Source organism: Triticum aestivum, chromosome 1A (genome assembly GCF_018294505.1).
Source record: "Triticum aestivum cultivar Chinese Spring chromosome 1A, IWGSC CS RefSeq v2.1, whole genome shotgun sequence".
In the NCBI taxonomy this organism is placed as follows: domain Eukaryota; kingdom Viridiplantae; phylum Streptophyta; class Magnoliopsida; order Poales; family Poaceae; genus Triticum; species Triticum aestivum.
Window position 1 is genome coordinate 584,152,724 of NC_057794.1, and position 26,230 is coordinate 584,178,953.

Here is a 26,230-nt window from a genome sequence, read left to right on the forward strand (position 1 = left end):
TTGGAAGTCCTCGGTTGGTATCAGAACCTTAATTCATGCAGGCCTTCAGAATTATGTATGACCGTTTTCCTATGGGTTCTAGCATTTGCCATTGCTTAGGTGTTGGCAATGGTAAAGGTATGGGTTTGTCGGATCGGTAGTGTATATCATTGCTTTTCTTGAAGAGACTGTAAACTCAGTGTGTACTTGAAATGTTAGTGACACTGCAAGTCATATCGTGTTGTCGCTGCTTGTGAGTAAAGGTGATGTTCTGGTTGCTAAGTTGAATAGGAGGAGTATGACGGAACACTTAACATGTGTGACTCTCATCTCATGTCAAGCTAATTCAAGCTTGAGCGCGTACTCCCTCCCATCTGACTAATTCCCACAAAAGATCTCAAACAAAAACGACCAGACAAGGGAAAACAAACAAACAAAAGTTCAGATAGCAATACTGAAGACTAACATAAATCATCAATGAAGCCTAATTTCGGGCTGATTAGTGATCACTCCAGAATCCGGAATAATGTGGACTCTTCCTTATTTTTCTCATCCCCCATCGTCGCCTCTTCCCCAACTCGATCTGCCGTAGCGCCTGACCTTTCCCCGCGCTAGAGCTTTTATGCATGATCATGGTGTTAGCGCACTTGCCCTCCCGCAAAGGAAGACGATAGTGGGCGTCGGAGAGGGAGGACGCTCAGAGAAGAGGTGGCGGATGGCGGAGAGCGGCGGTGCTACAAGCTGACGTGACGTGACGTGGCATGCCCCCATGTTACCCCTACTTACAATCTTGTATCTTCAAAGATTTTATAAATCCATACTGATGCCCATGCACCAATTCCAAAATCCTCCCCTGGTGTCTATCCGCTGGCAGCTTGGTTAAAAGCTTCAGACAAGAATTTAACAATGAGATTGGCCTGTAATAGTTTGGTGACTCCGGACTTGCATTTTTTTGGGATTAAAGTGATTATCCAAGAATAAATACTCGACAAATCAACAGTGCGCTGATGAAAATCCCTACAGAGCTTGTAGAAATCCCCTGAAGGCCTTGTTCGGTTACACCCCTCCACAAGAGGATTGGAGGGGATTTGGGGAGGTTTTGACTTGCAGGGGATTAAATCCACTTCAATCCCTGCCAAACCCCCTTCGAATCCCTCTCAACCGAACACAGCCCAAGTGAAGTTAACACCCTCTACTTGATAGCTATGTTGATGCACTTCTGAAGCCTGAAGGAAATATACATGCATAGTGGCAGTGTTTTGTTTTAGTTTCTTTTCCTGCAACCTATATTTGTTCTTGTGATTCCTGTATTTGTTTGAACACTTGGAAGTCAAGGGTTTTGCAAGACTCCTACTGCCAAAAAGATGGCGGAATTCTTTATTTCAGCTGGGTTTCATTTTGGAAGTTATGTTCTTGTCCAAAGTTAATGTGTGGTTGTGATGTTTCATCCCGAGCAACATCGGTCCGGAGGACTACGTGAAGGATACATGCTCACAAAAATTGTTCATCAGGCTATGCAAGGCACCAGACTTCTCACACAAAGATGGAGTCGCCGCAACTGCAGAAACAATGGCATTGCCGGCATGGCGTGGTTGAGCTGCTGCAGGAATTCGATGATATTTGACCTATAGCCAATTACATGGAAGATAACCTAAAATTTAGAGTTCATATGTTCTTGTGATGGAAAAGTTTTATTCCACGTAATAACTAAGATACAGAAGGGATTTAGGATGATACAACAAGCAGAGAAATCAAATTTCAGAATGTTTCAACATTTGAACAAAGCTCACATGTTTCCATATAAGCAGGCATGACAATATATACTCAAGAGGACCAACCTGAAGTTTTCTGCTCACAAGAAATAAACATGACAAGTTACCTAAAGATATCGCTGGATTTTCTGTTCTCTTTCGTCACATAAAAGTTAATTACCACTCCAACTTCAGGCCGATTCTATTACCGTTGCCAGCATCCAGCAAAACCTACAACTACAACTAGATGTCATATTACTAATTACATAAGCTCAGGAGACTTTCTAGACTTCTAATATAAAGCTAGTTCATATCGTTCTTTGGCTCGGAGACGAAATTGGCTTCACTATTCTTGCTTGTAGCGCCATCTTCTTTCATGTTAGTTGCCACGCAGTAGGCGAGCAGACCAAAATATCCCAGAGGAAGACATATAGTGTTAAAATCGTTGAGTCTTCTTAGTTGTCGAAACCTGCGCCTGCGGGGTGACAAGAGCAGAAAAGGCTCTCAGACAAGAAATGGGGAAAATAGAGCATAGTCATGCATATGTTTGAGATTACATACCAAATTGGGTCATGAGGCCTAGGCTTCACTTGAGCAGCAAGGTGAGTGATGAGCCGATGAGTTTGGATGTCTTCCCAGGACAACTCTGGGTAAAGTTCAGAGCTTTTCACCGCTACAAGCAAATCATACATCTCTTCTTTCTTCTTATTGAATCGCATTTCCAGCAATTCCAGCTCGCCGTGAGGCGCTGCACTAGATGTCGGCTGGCCACAAGAGACACAACATGATTAAATTAATATTAATTAGCATAGTTTTCTTCACAGAATGTATCTGTCATATATTAGTGGTCTGCTGAAAGAAAATTATACATGGCCTTATGACATGGTAGAGGCTATCATCATTCTTAATTTCTCACAAGGTTGAGGTCTTAATCTCCAGCCAGCAACCGATTGCCGGATCTCAAGAGCAATCAATCAATGGCTGCAAGTGACTCCTGATCGCCGGCAATCAAAGATTTTTTTTAAAAAAATTCTTCGTCGCAAGTCATCAGGTGGCCGGAAACAAAGCCAACGCCGCTACTGCTTGAGAGGGCAGCCGTACCCTCGGAGGCCTCCGACGGCAAATCGGCTGGATCTGGGAGGGAGAGGGGTCGAAGGTCGGAGAAAAGAAGTACCTTGCCACTGATGGAGGAGGTGGACATGGGCCGGCGGGCAGGGGAAGCGCCGTTTAGCAAGAGCCGCCGAGGTCCCTCCGCCACGAACGAAGGCCTCACCAGCGCTCCTCACTGCTGGAGCGCACGCTCGCAGAGCCTCTTCGCCGCGTGCCGGAGCGCCGCCATCGCTCTCGCCGACTCGATCGATCCGCTTCTTCTTCGTCGGTTTCCTGCTGGGGATTGCTTTCGCTAGCAAAGTACAGGGGCGTGTCCGTCGATTTGGGGGGGCCTCCAGTGGATATAGGCCCGCCCCGGCCCGGCCCGGCAGTCCGTCTCTCTGTCTGTCTTGTTTTCGAAACGGAACTCTGTCTGTCTTGTCTTGGTGATTTTATGAATTGTGATCGGTTTGCAGCCTTGGCACGGAAGAAAGAGAACTCCGCAACCGGCTCGCTCTCCGTTTCCACTTTGGACCCGTGACTGTAAAGGTTTTTTTTTTCGCCTATAAAAAATTCTTAAAAACACGCGCCGGATACGTTTGTGGACGCAGATGCAGGAGCCGGTGACCCCAATCATGTGCACCAAACGTTCGTCTAGATATATTTTTCCTATGCGGGGAACGCTCAAAATATAACGAATAGAAAATAGTACAAATAATCCATTAATAGCATGCACATATTCTAGTGCCCCTTGAGCCAAGTGTTGTTCATCCATAGTTCAAAAATATATATTGCGCCCGGAATAATCGTAGGAAGACTACCAGGTAGAATTGGTGGAGAGAAATTCTTAGGATTGCATAGAAATGCTTTTCAGGCAGGCCCAACAGAAACCTCAAGACAAAGCAATTCCAAAGTTGCTTACACTGCCCTTCTTCATCACCATGAATCATTTTCATGGCCAACCTCCTTGCCCTCTGCAACTTCATCCTTCCACGTGTCATGTGCCATTCTTTTTGAAAAATCCTCGAAATTTTCATAAGGTTCATGTCTTGGTCTGCCCTAAAGCTCTCCAAATATTTATGTGCAAGTAAAGGAGCTGTGAAGGCCTTGATCTTCCAGTTCTTGTAGCAAGTGTGCTCATCCGCATATATCTTGATCATGAAAGCCTTTGTCCTGCTATCATATGGATCCTACAAGTACCAAGTGCAATCCTCATCACACTTTGCTTTCAACCTTAACATGTCATTCACTTGCATCTTCAAATCAACATGTTGACAAGAATGCTCTTTGATTGCTTTCCTCAATAGCTCCACATCTCAAAGACTTGTCCAACATGGAATCTTGGCCTGCGGAGATCCTCTGGTCTGAATGTTTTGAACTTAAACTATATCTCTTAATCATCTAAATCACATGCCACAGATCTTCCTCTTCAGACAAATCTTCATCAAAATTGTAGTTTTTTGCCTTTTATCTTGTCTTTTGACTTGTCCTTTATCTTCTGCTTTGTTCTTTCCTTTGTCAGTTGGTTTGGAGATTGGTTAATTCACCTTCTTCTGCTCAGGTTCATCCTCATCTACATTTTCTACATAAAGATCATCATCTCATGACCTATGTCATTGTCACTATCAATAAGTACATCAGGCTCATAGTCCTCATCATCTGAATCACTATCCATTTCTGCATCCTCTGTTTCCATGTGATTTGTGAAATTGCTTTGCATTGCACTCCTTCTTAGTCTTGTGATGCATGCATTCTCTTCCTCAATGTGCTCACTAGGCATTTGCTGAATAACCTGTAGTACAACGGGCTCCGGTTCAGTTTTGATGTTCCTCAGGTGCCTCAATGTTAGCAAATGTGGATGACCTTCTACTAAAGATAAACTAGGTAGTTCCTATCCACTTCTGGATACACAATCTGTATAGGTACATGTGCCACTTGCTCTGCTTCTCTTTGCTCTGCTTGTATGTACATCACTAGCTTAGATGGGCTCATCACTGTAGGAAGGGTTGCTCTTGGATTAAGAACAACATCATACACATTAAGGTGGGCATGGAAGCTATCATCATGATCCAAGTACAATTTGAATGATTGGTGTCCAAATGACAGGAACTGCATCATAGTATCTATATCTTCCTCGCTCCTAATTTCCTTCAGGCTGTTCCTGCCAATTGTAAATATAGGCACACAACGGTATACATTGACCCTGCTTGCCATCTCCCATCCAATCTCCTCAACAATGTTATGTACCATAATCTAAGACCAGGTGATGTTATATAGGTAATCATAAGAATCAACTCTGCCATTAACATAAGAATGGTTGTTGCCTTCACCAAGAAAATAATCACCATGGTTGAATTGCACAGAGAACTCATTGTTGCGAGGTCTTGTTGACGAACACATGCATCAGAATTGAAGCAAACATCATTTCCTCAAACCACCATAAACTCTAACCCCCAATCCTGCAAACCCTGCATATAAGCGAAGCCAAATGTGCGTTGTCAGTGAGCCCGAGAGGGCTTTTTTTGCAAAATATCAGAGCCTCCCATGCGCTTTTGCATACGTGGCGGGCAACAGAGGGTCATACCGGGCTCATAGGCGACATTTACATGCGCGTCAAATCATACATAGTGACCGTACCGGGCGTATTTTGAAGTGCAGTGATAGTGTGCATCGAGGATAAATTCATTGAGCGCGGTTGTATTTATCTCCTCACTTCCTCACAGAGGTGACACCGAACGGCACCCCCGTATGTTGATGATCAGTTCCCCGTGTGGTCGATGAACCGGAGGAGGACGAAGGAGGAGGCCTCATGGGCTCTAAGATCTCACCGTCGGCGAGGCTCAACACTGGAGGGCTGCAGTGGTGGCAACCTCCACCATGTGAAGCAATGGTGATCACGGCAGTCTTGCTTGGTCGTTTGAGTATTTATTTCATTGCAAGAGCTATGGCAAGGAGGCGATTGTTCCCTCGGTTGGATTAAATTCATTTTCTCTTCGGCCTCTTCTGTTGTTATGTTAAACAGAGTTCCTGGTAAAAAAAAGTGCTTGCATACGTGGTGTTAGGCAGGGGGGATCCGTTATCTCCATTACTTTTCGTTGTTGCTCCCATCACTTTCCTGGACATGAGTTTCCGGTGGTTCAGTATGCGGACGACACGTTATAGTACATGAAGCTTCGTTTTTTCAGCTGTGCGCTATAAAATATATTCTATTGGTATTTAGGAAGCCACAGGTTTGAAAGTAAACTTCAACAAATCATGTATGGTACCGATAAATGTGGATCCAAATCAAGCTAGGCTGTTGGCAGATCATTTTGGTTGCATTGTGGGGCCGCTGCCCTTCACTTATTTGGGTCTTCCCATGGGAAGCACCAAGTCGAGAATCAATGAGCTCTTAACCACTGGTTAGCACGTTGGAGAGGCGACTTGATGCTGCTTCAAAGTTTCTCAATTATGCTGGTCGACTGACCTACGTAAACTCTGTTCTTTCTACCCTACCAACATTCTTTATGTGCATGATCAAACTTCAAAAAACAGTTATTATTCATGTGGAACTTCATACATTTTTGGTGGAGCTGCGCATTGAGTCTCAGTCTGATGCCCAGCTAGATATTTAGCCGTTTAAGCGCACTCGATCGGGAAGTCTCTCTTCCGCGGGATACTACCAATTGATGTTTCCTGCCTTGAGGTTTGTCCATTGTATGATCTTATGTGGAAAAGCAAGTGCTAGCAGAAGGTATTCATGTGGCTTTTAACTGTCGATCGGCTTAACATGAGATATAGTATGATGGATCGACGACATTGGACGATCGAGTCTGGGGTAAATTGTGCTCTCTGCCAAATCAGAACCAGAGAGACTAGAGACCGCCTGTTCTTTAACTGCAGGTTCACTCAGCGATGCTGGAGAAGCATCAACATCCAATGGGGGTGGGGGTGGGTTCGGACATTATGGCTCTGCTTAAATCTGCAAAGGATGAGTTCAATGGCCCTTTGCTTCATGGGAATCATTTCTTCTGCCTTGTGGAACATTTGGAAACAGAGGAATGTATGTAAAATCCTTGTACTCGCTGTACTTAATGAAAATTATAACATAGGGGATTCCCCTACTGTTTGCCCATAAAAAAATCACTTCATATTTTGTCGATGCTGGATACACCCCAAAGCTACAGAATTTAAACTGATATCAAAAGTACAGACTTCACGTACAGCATCACTGCTTCCTTTTCTGAAAATAGATTCAGCCCCAAACAAGTTGGGGTAGGCTACAGTTGAAACCCATAATAAATCAAAACCAAGTCATGGTTCTGGCACATGGATAGGTAAATAGATAAACGGTAAGCTAAAGGGTGATATCACATGAACATAACTGTAAGCATAAGTAACTTATACTGTCAAAGATAAACAGGATTTGAACAATTGCTATCAAAAGTACAGATTTCGCAAACAGCAGCACTGCTTCCTTTTATACTCTATTGGACAAAAAGGGTAATGGTACCCAGAACAGCTAGAGGACTAAACTAAAGGGACAATTACGCAAACTAGGACACCCCCTTGAACTAGAACATGCGACAATGATAGTACAGTAGAAACTGGAAATGACTCATGCACAATGCCCTTTCAGAAAATTGATTCACAACCAATTGGAGACAATAGAACATGAAAACACCTCCGGCCATCCAATATATTTACAGTCATTTTGCTGTAGTGATGTTGTCGGTCCAGAATTAATTTCGAGTGTACTTGCTCGATACAGCGGGAACGGCATCACAGTCAGTTTCTCAAGTTCTTAACAATGCATGTATGCGTTAAGCAATCAGCAGAACTTGGTGAACTTGCATTTTTTACTGAAGTACAGATTGGAGCATAATTCAAATTTGAGTCAGACAGTACAGCAAGTAGAAATATTTTGGCAAAGATAAAGCAGGATGTCCCAGCAAACCTAGAAAGGAAAGAAAATGTTGAATGATAGTATTATACAAGCAAAGTAACAATTTATAAAAGGAACATTAAGCAAATTTGTACCTTCACATGGTTCTCTCTCTCTCCACTAAGTTGTGCAGGACTTCACATGTGCAGGTGGTGACTGGTGACACTGAAAAAAATGTTGGGATAACACAAACTAGTTCTAGCTCTCACCAACTGATTACACAACAGATATATGTGACTGGAACACAAATACCTCGACAATGAAATAGATTGCAGAGCAGAGAACATACAGAGAAGCAGTGGAATAAAAACCCAAACCTACAGAACGGAACTATGTAACTCATATAACTGATTTTTCAGCCTCCATTGTTTCTGTCCTAAAAAATCAGAATATTGTTCCAACAGCAGTGAGCATGACAGACCATATGGTGTGCACCAGAACCTAGCTTAACTCAATTGTGATGCCAAGAAAAAATTGATGAAGTTCTAAAGGAGTGCAGCTTCATAGTAGTAAATAATGTAGCCAGTACAAGATTCAGCCAAGGACCTGGTAGGCTGCTAAGTCCATCTCCCAGTCAAGCTGTAGAGTTTGAAACACAGATGCATATATTACACATGAGCAGTCCCAGTAGTCTCTACTCTCAAAGCATAAATAACAATATGCAGCAATGGAATATGCACAACATCTTCTGCGGTCTGAGACTCTCTATCTAAGAATGATCAACATTGTAGCATCATTTATTTATAGTATGACAATAGCAATACGATAGCATTACAGCCAGCCAAAACAGAGTAGAACCAGGTTCAGGACTGCATTACGGCCATTTCCATTTCCCCAATTTCCCAGTGCTTGGTTTAGGGTCCAGAGTACAGTTTTCATTACAATCACAATCTAATCCTGATAGTATCACGTAAAAAGATTCAACAAGTTAGCAAAATAACAGCCAAAGTGTGGCAGCAAAACAACGTAGAGTGAGCGAGACATGACACACAGAACCAACCAGAACAATAGCAATAGATAGCATTAGAACGGGATTCAGGACTGCATTACAACTTACCATAATCGCAATCTTAGCCTGGACTACAAGATTACACAAGATAGCAAGGCCGCAACGAAAGAGAGGCGGTAAGAAATAACTTAAGAGAGAACGCTGCTGCTTATTATCATTATTATCATCACGAGTTGAGGATTTCATCAGAGTACAACAAACTCATGCAACAAAGATTTGCAGCCAACGACAGTTTTAACCAACCATACACGATTAAGGCACAAGGATCCGCAGATGCTGCGAGCAAACAGGGTACAGACGCATGGCAATCGTGGTGGCGCCGGCGTCCCATCCCGGTGGCGGGGGCGGGATCCGGCGGCGCCTCTCCTGCTACTTCTTGGCGTCCTTGCCCTTGGCGTCCGTGGAGGTGCTCCCGGAGGCCTGCGCCGCCTTCTTGGCGTTCTTCTCCTCCAGCGCCTTCTTGTCCCTGCGGATCGGCGTCAGTCAGGCCAAGATTCGATCAATTCAGTCGACCGTGGCGCGGCGGATTGGATCCGATCGGGAAAGATAAGGGAAGGGGAAGGGGACGAACCTCTCGCGGCGCTGCTCCGGGGTGAGGCCGTCGCCGCCGTTCTTGGAGTTGGGCTTCCGCGCCGCGGCGCGCTCGCGGTCGCGCTCCCTCTGGCTGCCCCGTGCCCGCCCGCAGAGAAGAAAGTCAAGGAGGAAACAGATCGAGCATGACGAACAAGGAATATAGCAATAGCAAACAGTAATTCACAGATCCAAATTGTGATGGGAGATGGGGAGGATATGAGTCATCTTCTTGCTTGATTCCCTTCCGCCGGCGGCGACTCTCTTCTTGTTGGGGGTTCTTTCTCTCCTCTGTCTCTCCCTTCCTCCTGCTTGATTCCTTCCCTTCACGCGGATTGGGTTGTAGACCACCGCGGGAGAGATGGCAAGCGGCAGTAGCCGGGCCTGGGCCTGGCACGCTGCACCGAGGCAACAAACGTGGCCCAGCAGACACGAGCAAGCCCTCCCCGCTGAAGTATTTTTTGGACGAAATCACTAGTTATGGTTTAGGACATCTTCAGCGCCGCCCCTCAACCCATCTGCATCTGTCTGTGCCAAGTGACGAGGACGTATTTTATCATCCAACATGGGTATTCTATTGGTTCGCGGGCCGGTCAAAAGTCCGTTTGCCCATAAATAGGAGGCAAAGTTTGGGGGCCATTGCGAGACATGCCCGACCCACTTAAGTCCTCTCGGTTCACTTTTCTTTCACTCAGCCACTGCCTGCTCCCTCCTTCTTTGCATCCGCACCCTCCTCATCCGACATCGCCGATGTACCTCTTCGGCTGCCACGCTGGCATTGTAGGATATCCACGGCCCCTAGCAACGCGCTACCTGCCTTGGACTACGCCGTCGTCCACCCAGGATCCCTTCGCAGCCAAGTACCCTCCCCCGATCGACGACATCCATGATGGACACCATGCCCGAAGGTGTTTGGTCAAATGCCATTGAGCTCTTTTGTTGAACTTCTCGTCGTTTTCTAGAGTAATTTGGCGGCGTACTCGATGATGGAGAATGAGTTTCTATGCTATGTGTGGTTGGTCACATTTTTGAACTTGTAGGCAGGAACTCAAGGGGCTCACTCTTTTGGCAGCGCGTGCATGCTTCATTTCATGAGCAAAAGAATTTCGCACCCTGCGACATGCACATCATCCATGACCCTATAATTCACTGAGTGGAGACAATGTGGCCATTGGGCTCGTCAACCATAGAGATCGTAATATTTCCTTCATGTTGCTCTATATGTTGGCTAATTCATTCATTCACTCAATGTTGCTATATATATTGTATAGCATGCTCGCGTTGCAGTGATGTGATGTACTACAGGACCAAGGGCAAGCCATTCACGCACATACAGTGTTGGATGAATCTCAAGGGGCAGTATGTGTGGGATGAGATGTGCCGGCCCTGACTCTAGTGTCGTTGAATTTGAAATCGAAGAATTTGAAAAACTTGTTGAACATACAGTTATCTCAAATGTAATATTCACATTTGAACGATATTTGCATGTTATTTATGGATAAATTGTGTTAGTTTCTATAATTGTCGGATCAACATGGCTTCCAAATCGAGCTTAAAAGACTTCCTCTCGTTTTCCTCCCCTAACTCTAGGATGCTAGGGCAAACTCTCCCCTCCAGGCTTCACCGGCGAGAACGTGGATTCGCCTTCCCTCTGCCTGCCGCTCTGGCGGATGGTGACGGGGTGGGGGGGGGATCCCGGTTACTTCGCTCTGATTAGTAGTTTAGGTTAGGCTTTTTTAGTCCACGCAAGCCCAATGTTCGGGTAGATGGTACCAGTTCTTCTTCGAGTCTGTCTTTCGGGCTTCGATCCTCCTCTAGTTTGTCTTTCTGGATGTAGTCAACGAAGCTCCGACATAGATTCATGTCGCCTCCTTAGGACTGTGAGGTTAGGGTTTCTTGTCATGTGGTGAGATTTGGTGTCAGGTGCTTCAGATCTATGCAAGGCTCCAGGGCGCTGGTCCTTACGGGCACATGTACGAAGACTTCCCGGACGATTCCGGTAGGGGAGCGGTGACAACGACACGTCGGTGACTTGTTTTGACGGCAGTAGTGGTTGTTCGGTGGTCTTAAAAGCTCAATGTAAATTTTATTATGTTTAAGATGCTTTGTACTCTCTTCGATCCATATTACTTGTCTTAGATTTATCTAGATACGGATGTATCTAACGTGTCTAGGTACATGTGTATCTAAGCAAATCTAAGACAAGTAATATGAATTGATGGGAGTACCATCTTTATAATAGAATTGTTCCTTTTCAAAGAAAAAAACGCATGGCTTCCAATGGAAGGATCTTCTCCATCGAGCAACACGTGGATTCTTTTAGAGCATCTTCAATAACTTCCCAATGAATATCCCCCAATAAGTCCCTAATAACTACAACGCTCAGGAGATTTTCTAGACTTCTATCTAATATATAAAGCTACTTCATATCATTCTTTGGCTCAGAGACGAAATTGGCTTCATAGTTCTTGCTTGTAGCGCCATCTTCTTTCATGACAGATACCACGTTGTAGGAGAGCAGACCAAAAATCCCAGAATGGTGCATATACTGGTAAAATCATTGAGTCTTCTTGTTCCTCGAAACCTACGCCTGCATGCGGGGTGAGAAACAACAGACAAAACTCAAAAACAGAAAAAGGGTGGTGGGAATAGAGCATAGTTATGCATGCGTATGTTGAGATTATACCAAATGGGATCATGAGGCCTAGGCTCCACTTGAGCAAGTTGAGTGATCAGCCGATGAATTTGGATGTCTTTCCAGGACAATTGTGGGCAGTGGTGAATTTTGGAGGAAAATCAAGGGCAGGCTCAAAGTCAATGGCGTGAAGAAAAAGCCATCAAGTCTCAATTCTGTTGTTCAAAGAAGGCTAGAATTTGCCATAATACTACTAGGAACATGTACTATTAACTACTAATTTCCTTTTTTCATTGCTGGAGGGCAGACTCAAGCCTATTAAAGCCTGCCCAGTTCATTCGCCACTGATTGTGGGTAGAGTTCTGCTATTTTCACCTCTATGAGCAAATCAAACAACTCTTCTTTCTTCTTCTTGAATTCCATTTCCAGCTCGCATCGAGGCCTTGCACTAGATGTCGACTCGCGACACAACATGATCGATTCATATTAGTAATGGTTTCTAGACAGAATTGTATGTCTCACATTAGTATGGTTTCTAGACAGAATTGTATGTCATAGTATGAGATATATCGTCAGAAAAATATGTAAAAACAAACCCTGTCATACATAGTTTAGAGACAGTGGCTTTTTTTAGAGAAAAGGCATCATACCCGACTTAAAATTAATGAAGCCATCAACTGCCTAGGGGATACAATGGTGTTGCAAACATTGGTACAGACTTGATACAAGAGAGAAGAGAAGGCGGTTAGACCAAGATGCTGAGTAGAGAGAAGGTCACACACAACTGCCACTAAAGAAAATTACAGGATCAAGTCGAAGATGAACTCCAAGCCGCAGAGGATCAACATGAGAAGAGGCCGTAGAGACGCGCCAGATGGAGGGTGATAGGGCCGCCACCGCAGGAATGAGCACCGTCGCAAGATTCAGGGCAGCAAGAGCCAAGGACGGAGAAGAGACCACCATCTCTCCTCACATGTTGCCGGAGGGGAGACCTCATCTTCGGTCGCCCCACAGGAGTGCTGGGGAACGTAGCAGAAATTCAAAATTTTCTACGCATCACCAAGATCAATCTATGGAGTAATCTAGCAACGAGGGGAAGGAGAGTGCATCTACATACCCTTGTAGATCGCTAAGCGGAAGCGTTCAAGTGAACGGGGTTGATGGAGTCGTACTCGTCGTGATCCAAATCACCGATGATCCTAGTGCCGAACGGACGGCACCTCCGTGTTAAACACACGTACAGCCCGGTGACGTCTCCTACGCCTTGATCCAGCAAGGGGAGAAGGAGAGGTTGGGGAAGACTCCATCCAGCAGCAGCACGACGGCGTGGTGGTGGTGGAGGAGCGTAGTACTCCAGCAGGGCTTCGCCAAGCACCGCAAGAGACGAGGAGGGAGAGGGGTAGGGCTGCGCCAAGAAGGAGATTGAATCGTGTCTCTGGCAGCCCAAAACCTCAAGTATATATAGGGGGAGGGGAGGGGCTGCGCACCCACCTAGGTTTCCACCCCTAGGGGTGGCGGCCAGCCCTAGATCCCATCTAGGGGGGCGGCCAAGGGGGGTGAGAGGGGGGCGCACCACTAAGTGGGCCTTAGGCCCATCTGAGCCTAGGGTTTGCCCCCTTCCACTCTCCCTTGCGCCTTGGGCCTTGGTGGGGGGGCGCACCAGCCCACCTGGGGCTGGTTCCCTCCCACACTTGGCCCATGCAGCCCTCCGGGGCTGGTGGCCCCACTTGGTGGACCACCGGGACCCTCCCGGTGGTTCCGGTACATTACCGATAAAACCCGAAACTTTTCCGGCGACCAAAACAGGACTTCCCATATATAAATCTTTACCTCCGGACCATTACGGAACTCCTCGTGATGTCCGGGATCTCATTCGGGACTCCGAACAACATTCGGTAACCACGTATATCTATTCCCTATAACCCTAGCGTCATCGAACCTTAAGTGTGTAGACCTTACGGGTTCGGGAACCATGCAGACATGGCCGAGACAACTCTCCGGTCAATAACCAACATCGGGATCTGGATACCCATGTTGGCTCCCACATGCTCCACGATGATCTCATCGGATGAACCACGATGTCAAGGACTTAATCAATCCCGTATACAATTCCCTTTGTCTATCGGTACGATACTTGCCCGACATTCGATCGTCGGTATCCTGATACCTTGTTCAATCTCGTTACCGGCAAGTCTCTTTACTCGTTCCGTAACACATCATCCCGTGATCAACTCCTTGATCACATTGTGCACATTATGATGATGTCCTACCGAGTGGGCCCAGAGATACCTCTCCGTTTACACGGAGTGACAAATCCCAGTCTCGATTCGTGCCAACCCAACAAACACTTTCGGAGATACCTGTAGTGTACCTTTATAGCCACCCAGTTACCTTGTGACGTTTGGCACACCCAAAGCACTCCTACGGTATCCGGGAGTTGCACAATATCATGGTCTAAGGAAATGATACTTGACATTAGAAAAGCTTTAGCATACGTACTACATGATCTTGTGCTAGGCTTAGGATTGGGTCTTGTCCATCACATCATTCTCCTAATGATGTGATCCCGTTATCAACGACATCCAATGTCCATGGTCAGGAAACCATAACCATCTATTGATCAACGAGCCAGTCAACTAGAGGCTTACTAGGGACATGGTGTTGTCTATGTATCCACACATGTATCTGAGTTTCCTATCAATACAATTCTAGCATGGATAATAAACGATTATCATGAACAAGGAAATATAATAATAACCAATTTATTATTGCCTCTAGGGCATATTTCCAACAGTCTCCCACTTGCACTAGAGCCAATAATCCAGTTCACATTGATATGTGATTAACACTCAAGGTCACATCCCCATGTGACTAACACCCAAAGAGTTCTGGGTTTGATCATGTTATGCTTGTGAGAGAGGTTTCAGTTAACGGGTCTGCAACATTCAGATCCGTATGTACTTCGCAAATTTCTATGTCATCTTGTAGATGCAACTACTACGCTACACTTGGAGCCATTTCAAATAACTGTTCTACTTGGAGCTATTTTAAATTGTTGCTCCATTATACGTATCCGGTATCTCTATTCAAAGCTATCCGGATAGGTGTTAAGCTTGCATCGACGTAACTCTTTACGTCGAACTCTTTATCACCTCCATAACCGAGAAACATATCCTTATTCCTCTAAGGATAATTTAGACCGCTATCTGGTGATCTACTCCTAGATTACCTTTGTACCCTCTTGCCAGATATGTGGCAAGGCACACGTCAGGTGCAGTACTCAGCATGGCATACCGTATAGAGCCTATGACAAAAGCATAGGGGACGACCTTCGTCCTTCCTCTTTCTTCTGCCGTGGTCGAACTTTAAGTCTTAACTTCATACCTTACAACTCAGGCAAGAACTCCTTCTTTGACTGATCCATCTTGAACACCCTCAAGATCATGTCAAGGTATGTGCTCATTTGAAAGTACCATTAAGCATTTTTGATCTATCCTTATAGATCTTGATGCTCAATGTTCAAGTAGCTTAATCGAGGCTTTCCATTGAAAAACACTTTCCAAATAACCCTATATGCTTTCCAGAAATTCTACGTCATTTCTGATCAACAATATGTCAACAACATATATTCATCAGAAATTCTATAGTGCTCCCACTCACTTCTTTGGAAATACAAGTTTCTCATAAACTTCGTATACACCCAAAATCTTTGATCATCTCATCAAAGCATACATTCCAACTCCGAGATGCTTACTCCAGTCCTTAGAAGGATTGCTGGAGCTTTGCATACTTTTTAGCATCTTTCAGGATTGACAAAACCTTCCGGTTGTATCACATACAACCTTTCCTCAAGAAAATCGTCGAGGAAACAATGTTTTGACATCCTATCTGCAAAATTTCATAAATAATGCAGTAATCGCTAATATAATTCCAACAGACTCTTAGCATCGCTACGAGTGAGAAAGTCTCATCGTAGTCAACTCCTTGAACTTGTCGGAAAACATCTTAATGACAAGTCGAGCTTTCTTAATGGTAATACTTATCATTATTGTCCGCCTTCCTTTTAAAATCCATATGTACCTAACAGCCTTACGACCATCAAGTAGTTCTTCCAAAGTCTACACTTTGTTTTCAAATATGGATCCTCTCTCGGATTATATGGCCTCGAGCCATTTTGGAATCCAGGCCCACCATCGCTTCTCCATAGCTCGTAGGTTCATTGTTGTCTAGCAACATGACTTCCAAGACAGGATTACGTACCATTCTGAAGTAGTACGCATCCTTGTCATCCCACGAGGTTTGGTAGTGACTTGATCTGAAATTTCATGATCACTATCATAAGCTTCCACTCCAATTGGTGTAGGTGCCACAGGAACAACTCCCTGTGCCCTGCCACACACTAGTTGAAGAGACGGTTCAATAACCTCATCAAGTCTCCACCATCCTCCCACTCAATTCTTTCTAGAGAAACTTTTCCTCGAGAAAGGACCCGATTCTAGAAACAATCCCTTATTGCTTTTGGATCTGAGACAAGAGGTATACCCAACTGTTTTGGGTGTCCTATGAAGATGCATTTATTCACTTTGGGTTCGAGCTTATCTGCCTGAAACTTTTTCACATAAGCGTCGCAGCCCCAAACTTTTAAGAAATGACAGCTTAGGTTTCTCTAAACCATAGTTCATACGGTGTCTCTAAACCATAGTTCATACGGTGTCATCTCATCGGAATTACGTGGTGCCCTATTTAAAGTGAATGTGGTTGTCTCTAATGCCTAACCCATAAACTATCGTGGTAATTCGATAAGAGACATCATGGTATGCATCATATCCAATAGGGTGCAGTTATGATGTTCGGACATACCATCACACTATGGTGTTCCAGGCTGTATTAGTTGTGAAACAATTTCCACAATGTCTTAATTCTATGCCAAACTCGTAATTTAAATATTCATCTCTATGATCATATCATAGATATTTTATCCTCTTGTCACGATGATCTTTCAACTTCACCCTGAAATTACTTGAATCTTTCAATAATTCAGACTCGTGATTCATCAAGTAAATGTACTCAACATCTACTCAAATCATCTGTGAAGTAAGAACATAACGATATCCACTACACGCCTCAGCACTCATTGGACTGCACACATCAAAATGTATTACTTCCAACAAGTTGCTTTCTAGTTCCATTTTACTGAAAACGAGGCTTTCAGTCATCTTGCCCATGTGGTATGATTTGCATGTCTCAAGTGATTCAAAATCAAGTGAGTCCAGACGGTCCATTTGCATGGAGTTTCTTCATGCATATACACCAATAGACATGGTTCGCTGTCTCAAATTTTTCAAAAACGAGTGAGCCCAAAGATCCATCAACATGGAGCTTCTTCATGCGTTTTATACCGATATGACTTACGTGTCAGTGCCACAAGTAGGTGGTACTATCATTACTATCTTATATCTTTTGGCATGAACATGTGTATCACTACGATCGAGAAAAAAACATTCATTTTAGGTGCAAGACCATTGAAGGTATTATTCAAATAAACAGAGTAACTATTATTCTCCTTAAATGAATAACCGTATTGCGATAGACATAATCCAATCATGTCTATGCTCAACGCAAACACCAATCTCGATGGTAGAGGGAGCGTGCGATGCTTGATCACATCAAGTTTGGGAAAAACTTCCAACACATATCGTCAGCTCACCTTTAGCTAGTCTCCATTTACTTCGCAGCCTTTTATTTCGAGTTTACTAACACTTAGCAGCCGAACCGGTATCTAATACCCTGCTGCTACTAGGAGTACTAGTGAAGTACACATCTAATATAATGTATGTCCAATACATACTTCTTTCAACCTTGCCATCCTTCTCATCTACCAAGTATCTAGGGTGGTTCTGCTTCAGTGACCGTTCCCCTCATTACAGAAGCACTTAGTCTCGGGCTTGGGTTCAACTTTGGGTTTCTTCACTAGAGCAGCAACTGATTTGTCGTTTCATGAAGTATCCCTTTCTTGCCCTTCTTGAAACTAGTGGTTTTACTAACCATCAACAATTGATGCTCCTATTTGATTTCTACTTTCGCGGTGTCGCGAATAGCTCAAGGATCATATCTATCCCTGATATGTTATAGTTCATCACGAAGCTCTAGTAGCTTGGTGCTAATGACTTCGGAGAAACATCACTATCTCATCTGGAAGATCAACTCCCACTCGATTCAAATGATTGTTATACTCAGACAATCTGAGCACAAGTTCAACAATTGAGCTTTTCTCCCTTAGTTTGCAGGCTAAGAAAGTCGTCGGAGGTCTTATACCTCTTGACGTGGGCACGAGCCCGAAATCCCAATTTCAGCCCTCGAAACATCTCATATGTTTCGCGACGTTTCAAAACGTCTTCGGTGCCTCAACTCTAAACCGTTTAACTGAACTATCACATAGTTATCAAAATGTGTATGTCAGATGTTCGCAACATCCACAGACGACGCTCGAGGTTCAGCACACTGAGCGGTGCATTAAGGACATCAGCCTTCTATGAAGCAATGAGGACAATCCTCAGTTTACGGACTTAGTCCGCATAATTGCTACTATCAACTTTCAACTAAATTTTCTCTAGGAACATATCTAAACAGTAGAATTGAAGCGCGAGCTACGACATAATTTGCGAAGACCTTTTGACTATGTTCAGGATAATTAAGTTCATCTTATGAACTCTCACTCAGATAGACATCCCTCTAGTCATCTAAGTGATTACATGATCCGAGTCATCTAGGCCGTGTCCGATCATCACGTGAGATGGACTAGTCATCATCGGTGAACATCTTCATGTTTATCGTATCTACCATACGACTCATGCTCGACCTGTCGGTCTCTTGTGTTCCGAGGCCATGTCTGTACATGCTAGACTCGTCAAGTCAACCTAAGTGTTTCGCGTGTGTAAATCTGTCTTACACCCGTTGTATGTGAACGTTAGAATCTATCACACCCGATAATCACGTGGTGCTTCGAAACGACGAACTTTCGCAACGGTGCACAGTTAGGGGGAACACTTTCTTGAAATTTTAATGAGGGATCATCTTATTTACTACCGTCGTTCTAAGCAAATAAGATGTAAAAACATGATAAACATCACATGCAATCAAATAGTGACATGATATGGCCATCATCACTTTGCTCCTTTTGATCTCCATCTTCGGGGCTCCATGATCATCATCATCACCGGCATGACACCATGATCTGAAGGAAATATGCCCTAGAGGCAATAATAAAGTTATTATTTATTTCCTTATTTCATGATAATATTCATGCTATAATTGTATTAACCGGAAACATAATGCATGTGTGAATACATAGACAAACAGAGTGTCACTAGTATGCCTCTACTTGACTAGCTCGTTAATCAAAGATGGTTATGTTTCCTAACCATAGACAAAGAGTTGTTATTTGATTAACAGGATCACATCATTAGGTGAATGATCTGATTGACATGACCCATTCCATTAGCTTAGCACCCGATCGTTTAGTATGTTGCTATTCCTTTCTTCATGACTTATACATGTTCCTATGACTATGAGATTATGCAACTCCCGTTTGCCGGAGGAACACTTTGTGTGCTACCAAACGTCACAACGTAACTGGGTGATTATAAAGGAGCTCTACAGGTGTCTCCAATGGTAGATGTTGGGTTGGCGTATTTCGAGAATAGGATTTGTCACTCCGATTGTCGGAGAGGTATCTCTGGGCCCTCTCGGTAATGCACATCACATAAGCCTTGCAAGCATTGCAACTAATGAGTTAGTTGCGGGATGATGTATTACGGAACGAGTAAAGAGACTTGCCAGTAACGAGATTGAACTAGGTATTGGATACCGACGATCGAATCTCGGGCAAGTAACATACCGATGACAAAGGGAACAACGTATGTTGTTATGCGGTCTGACCGATAAAGATCTTCGTAGAATATGTAGGAGCCAATATGGGCATCTAGGTCCCGCTATTGGTTATTGACCGGAGACGTGTCTCGGTCATGTCTACATTGTTCTCGAACCGTAGGGTCCGCACGCTTAACGTTACGATGACAGTTATTATGAGTTTATGCATTTTGATGTACCGAAGTTAGTTCGGAGTCCCGGATGTGATCACGGACATGACGAGGAGTCTCGAAATGGTCGAGACATAAATATTGATATATTGGAAGCCTATGTTTGGATATCGGAAGTGTTCCGGGTGAAATCGGGATTTTACCGGAGTACCGGGAGGTTACCGGAACCCCCCGGGAGCTATATGGGCCTTAGTGGGCTTTAGTGGAAAGGAGAAAGGGGCAGCCCAAGGTGGCCGCACGCCTCCCCCCTCCCCTAGTCCTATTAGGACTAGGAGAGGTGGCCGGCCCCCCTCTCTCTCTTTCCCCCCTCAAGGAATCCTATTCCAACTAGGATTGGGGGGGGGGGGAATCCTACTCCCAGAGGGAGTAGGACTCTCCTGGCGCGCCCTCCCTTGGCCGGCCAGCCTCCCCCCTCTAGTCCTTTATATACGGAGGCAGGGCACCCCAAAGAACACACAAGTTGATCCACGTGATCTATTCCTTAGCCGTGTGCGGCGCCCCCAGCCACCATAGTCCTCGATAATACTGTAGCGGAGTTTAGGCGAAGCCCTGCTGCTGTAGTACATCAAGATCGTCACCACGCCGTCGTGCTAACGGAACTCTTCCCCGTCACTTTGCTGGATCGGAGTCCGGGGATCGTCATCGAGCTGTACATGTGCTAAGAACTCGGAGGTGCCGGAGTAACGGTGCTTGGATCGGTCGGATCGGGAAGACGTACGACTACTTCCTCTACGTTGCGTCAACGCTTCCGCAGTCGGTCTGCGTGGGTACGTAGACAACACTCTCCCCTCTCGTTGCTATGCATCACCATGATCTTGCGTGTGCGTAGGATTTTTTTTTTGAAATTACTGCGTTCCCCAACATGATCTCCATCATCATGATTTCCATCATCGTGTCTTCATGAAGTTGTCTCGCCAACTATTACTTCTACTACTACAGCTAACGGTTAGCAATAAAGTAAAGTAATTACATGACGTTTATGTTGACACGCAGGTCATAAATAAATTAAGACAACTCCTATGGCTCCTGCCGGTTGTCATACTCATCGACATGCAAGTCGTGATTTCTATTACAAGAATATGATCATCTCATACATCACATATATCATTCATCACATCCTTTGGCCATATCACATCACAAAACACTTGCTGCAAAAATAAGTTAGACGTCCTCTAATTGTTGTTGCAAGTTTTTACGTGGCTGCTATAGGTTGCTAGCAAGAACGTTTCTTACCTACGCCAAAACCACAACGTGATATGCCAATTTCTATTTATCCTTCATAAGGACCCTTTTCATCAAATCCGATCCGACTAAAGTGGGAGAGACAGACACCCGCTAGCCACCTTATGCAACTAGTGCATGTCAGTCGGTGGAATCAGTCTCACGTAAGAGTACGTGTAAGGTCGGTCCGGGCCGCTTCATCCCACGATGCCGCCGAATCAAGATAAGACTAGTAACGGCAAGTAAATTGACAATATCGACGCCCACAACAACTTGTGTTCTACTCGTGCATAGAAACTACGCATAAACCTAACTCATGATGCCACTGTTGGGGAACGTAGCAGAAATTCAAAATTTTCTACGCATCACCAAGATCAATCTATGGAGTAATCTAGCAACGAGGGGATGGAGAGTGCATCTACATACCCTTGTAGATCGCTAAGCGGAAGCGTTCAAGTGAACGGGGTTGATGGAGTCGTACTCGTCGTGATCCAAGTCACCGATGATCCTAGTGCCGAACGGACGGCACCTCCGTGTTCAACACACGTACAGCCCGGTGACGTCTCCTACGCCTTGATCCAGCAAGGGGAGAAGGAGAGGTTGGGGAAGACTCCATCCAGCAGCAGCACGACGGCGTGGTGGTGGTGGAGGAGCGTGGTACTCCAGCAGGGCTTCGCCAAGCACCGCAAGAGACGAGGAAGGAGAGGGGTAGGGCTGCGCAAAGAAGGAGATTGAATCGTGTCTCTGGCAGCCCAAAACCTCAAGTATATATAGGGGGAGGGGAGGGGCTGCGCCCCCACCTAGGTTTCCACCCCTAGGGGTGGCGGCCAGCCCTAGATCCCATCTAGGGGGGGGGGCGGCCAAGGGGGGTGAGAGAGGGGCGCACCACTAGGTGGGCCTTAGGCCCATCTGAGCCTAGGGTTTGCCCCCTTCCACTCTCCCTTGCGCCTTGGTCCTTGGTGGGGGGGGGGGCACCAGCCCACCTGGGGCTGGTTCCCTCCCACACTTGGCCCATGCAGCCCTCCGGGGCTGGTGGCCCCACTTGGTGGACCACCGGACCATCCCGGTGGTCCCGATACATTACCGATAAAACCCGAAACTTTTCCGGCGACCAAAACAAGACTTCCCATATATAAATCTTTACCTCCGGACCATTCCGGAACTCCTCTGACGTCCGGGATCTCATCCGGGACTCCGAACAACATTCGGTAACCACATATATCTATTCCCTATAACCCTAGCGTCATCGAACCTTAAGTGTGTAGACCCTACGGGTTCGGGAACCATGTAGACATGGCCAAGACAACTCTCCACGGTGGATGAAAAAACAAAATCAACACTATATGCAAGTTATTATTCCCGCGGTCAGAAACCCCCCACGGTGCACGCCCACCTGGCAGACAAGCCCCTTACACTTGACGGGGAGGGCGGACCCCTGATGGGAACGCCCCTGGTGGAGGGTGGCGAGTACTCCGATATACGATGGAGCAATGTTGAGGCTCAATGGATTCCTTGTTTTTAAAGTGCTCCAAATCACTGTTGAACCCAAATATTGTGTTTTTATAATATGAAAGAATAATCATATACTAGTGGAATTTCGCTTAAAAAGAGTTGCCTAAGAAGTACCGAGTTAGCGGCATATAATAGTGAAGTTTTCAAAAAAGTAAGTTTCCCGCGGCATGGATATTACCCTTAAAAAAGAAAGAAAATAAAAGATAAAAAATATTTTCTAAGAAAAAATGAAATAGTGGCCTTTTAGAAGAAAAAAAGAAAACACACACACACACAAAACGAACTAGTAAAGAAAAATAAAAATAAAAGCAAAACAGAAAGATAGAAAATAGGAAGGGGAAGGCTTGGTCACACCTGGTAATGGGTTCGGCCCGTTGGAATCGACTCGTCAAATACATCAGAGAATAAACCGGAAAAATGGGTGTGGCTAGGTCTCACTCGACTGATACTTAATCAAGTCTCAGTCAAATGATATAATATGTAAGAAAAAATAAAAATAATTGAGAAAAAATTAGACGGATCTCAATATAAGATCTGACAAATATAATATCGATTAAGATATAATTAAATCTTAGTCGACTGAGATTTGACGAGACTGAAAAAAATAACAGAATGTATAGTAAAGCAAGATCATTAACACACTAAACCGACCGACACAAAATAAAATTTCAGACGACATACATATAGCTAAATTAATAAATAAAATAAATGGGAAAGACGTTTTATATAGGAGTACTTAAGAAAAAGTAAGCAAGCTGGTGTAATACGATTTTTTCCACCGTGCGGGAGAGATGAAAAAACAAGGACGCCGATAACTGCCACACGTGTGGGCGTTAAGGAATCTGCCCAGACGTTCTGTGTGGTGCCTAAGAGGACCAGCCCACACGTCTGTATGTGGGCAAAACAATTAGCGCCCACACGCCTCCTTTTTTCCCTCCCGGTCCCTCTTACACGCGTGCGTGTGGGCGAAATAGATAACGCACACACGCCCGGTACGTCAGGCCTCGTACCTCGTGCTCCCGCACGCCCCACGTGACACTTTACCGCGCGCCCCGCAGTTGCCATGGGCCGGACCCTCGTCCATGTTCGTTTAAGTGCAGTTGCCATGTCGCTGAACTACGGTTGCCATGTCGGACAACTACAGTTGCCATGTTTGCTCAACTGCAGTTGCCATCTCAGGTCAAAGTTCCAGATTGCCATTTTTTGGACAACTACAGCTGTTGCCATGTGTGGTCTGGTCTACTGCAGTTGCCATGATTTCAAAACTTTAGGAGTTGACACCTACTAACAGTAGGCAGTTGCCATGTAACGCTACAACAAAAGGCATGGCAAAAAACATGTTCGGGTAAAAAGAGAGAGTTGCCATGTGCTCACAAGCACGCTAGGGCAGTTGCCATTTAAAAGGAAAGAGTTGTCATCTGCTTATGTGCACGCTAGGGCAATTTACCATGTACCATGCAAAACATATGGCAACTAAGAACTGACATGTTCGAGTAAAAAAAAGAGAGTTAGTCATCTGCTTGCAATCATACTAGGGCAGTTGCCATGTACACTGCAAAACGTATGGCAACTGGCAGCTTGGGTGTGAGAGAGGAGGCGGGTGTGTGGGCGAGATGGCAAACGCCCACACACCAGCCCTTGTGCGTGATTGAAAAACTGATGTGTGGGCGAACTGTATGCTGGGTGAGAAACGACAGACAAAACTCAAAAACAGAAAAAGGGTGGTGGGAATAGAGCATAGTTATGCATGCGTATGTTTGAGATTGTACCAAATGGGATCATGAGGCATAGGCTCCACTTGAGCAAGTTGAGTGATCAGCCGATGAATTTGGGTGTCTTTCCAGGACAATTGTCGGCAGTGGCGAATTTTGGAGGAAAATCAAGGGCAGGCTCAAAGTCAATGGCGTGAAGAAAAAGCCACCAAGTCTTAATTCTTTTGTTTAAGGAAGGCTAGAATTTGCCATAATACTACTAGGAACATGTACTATTAACTACTAATTACCTTTTTTCATTGCTGGAGGGCAGGCTCAAGCCTATTAAAGCCTGCCCAGTTCATTTGCCACTGATTGTGGGTAAAGTTCTGCCATTTTCACCTTTATGAGCAAATCAAACAACTCTTCTTTCTTCTTCTTGAATTCCCTTTCCAGCTCACCTCGAGGCCTTGCACTAGATGTCGACTCGCGACACAACATGATCGATTCATATTAGTATGGTTTCTAGACAGAATTGTATGTCTCACATTAGTATGGTTTCTAGACAGAATTGTATGTCATAGTATGAGATATATCGTTAGAAAAATATGTAAAAACAAACCCTATCATACATAGTTTAGAGACAGTGGCTTTTTTTAGACAAAAGGCATCATACCCGACTTCAAATTAATGAAGCCATCAACTGGCTAGGGGATACAATGGTATTGCAAACATTGGTACAGACTTGATACAAGAGAGAAGAGAAGGCGGTTAGACCAAGATGCTGAGTAGAGAGAAGGTCACACACAGCAACCACTAAAGAAAATTACAGGATCAAGTCGAAGATGAACTCCAAGCCGCAGAGGATCAACATGAGAAGAGGTCGTAGAGACGCACCAGATGGAGGGTGATAGGGCCACCACCGCAGGAATGAGCACCGTCGCAAGATTCAGGGCAGCAAGAGCCAAGGACAGAAGAGAGACCACCATCTCTCTTCACATGTTGCCGGAGGGGAGACCTCATCTTCGGTCGCCCCACAGGAGCACCACCACCGGCCAGCAACTCCACAACACTGCTCGAGAGCGAACCACAGCAACCGGAGCTGGAAGCTTAAGGCGGCTACACACCAACATCCCCAGCAACCGACAAAGAAGAAGCGAATCGAAGCAGGGGGTTTCTGATTCGCTTCTTCTTTGTCGGTTGCTGGGGATTGCTTTCGCTAGCAATGTACGAGTGTGGCGTATCTGTCGATTTGGGGGTGGGGGGCCTCCAGTGTATATATATGAAGAAAAAATAAGTAATTCCAAAAAAATGATGAAACATTTTGAGAAATAAACTTCACCTTCTGTTGTATTTGTATAAAAAATCGCTAAAACGGCTTTCACGGTATTGTGGATGAAAAAACAAAATCAACACTATATGCAAGTTATTATTCCCGCGGTCAGAAACCCCCCGCGGTGCACGCCCACCTGGCAGACAAGCCCCTTACACTTGACGGGGAGGGCGGACCCCTGATGGAAACGCCCCCGGTGGAGGGTGGCGAGTACTCCGATATACAATGGAGCAATGTTGAGGCTCGATGGATTCCTTATTTTTAAAGTGCTCCAAATCACTGTTGAACCCAAATATTGTGTTTTTATAATATGAAAGAATAATCATATACCAGTGGAATTTCGCTTCAAAAGAGTTGCCTAAGAAGTACCGAGTTAGTGGCATATAATAGTGAAGTTTTCAAAAAAGTAAGTTTCCC

The 26,230-nt window shown here is 45.0% G+C and overlaps 2 protein-coding genes across 2 annotated transcripts; both read right to left on the reverse strand.

The window, feature by feature from the left end:
• Window positions 1-1,726: 1,726 nt before the first annotated feature.
• LOC123182729 (uncharacterized) lies at window positions 1,727-3,237 on the reverse strand. Its single transcript, XM_044595391.1, has 3 exons — window positions 2,905-3,237; window positions 2,292-2,494; window positions 1,727-2,205 (listed from the first exon to the last, which is right to left on the reverse strand). The coding sequence occupies exons 1-3, from the start codon at window positions 2,929-2,931 to the stop codon at window positions 2,034-2,036; spliced, it is 402 nt and encodes a 133-aa protein (XP_044451326.1). The 5' UTR covers window positions 2,932-3,237; the 3' UTR covers window positions 1,727-2,033.
• A 5,639-nt stretch (window positions 3,238-8,876) lies between these two features.
• LOC123069925 (uncharacterized) lies at window positions 8,877-9,790 on the reverse strand. Its single transcript, XM_044492908.1, has 3 exons — window positions 9,544-9,790; window positions 9,324-9,423; window positions 8,877-9,218 (listed from the first exon to the last, which is right to left on the reverse strand). Exons 1-3 carry the CDS (start codon window positions 9,548-9,550, stop codon window positions 9,122-9,124), a joined length of 204 nt encoding a protein of 67 aa, XP_044348843.1. The 5' UTR covers window positions 9,551-9,790; the 3' UTR covers window positions 8,877-9,121.
• Between the last annotated feature and the right edge of the window lie 16,440 nt (window positions 9,791-26,230).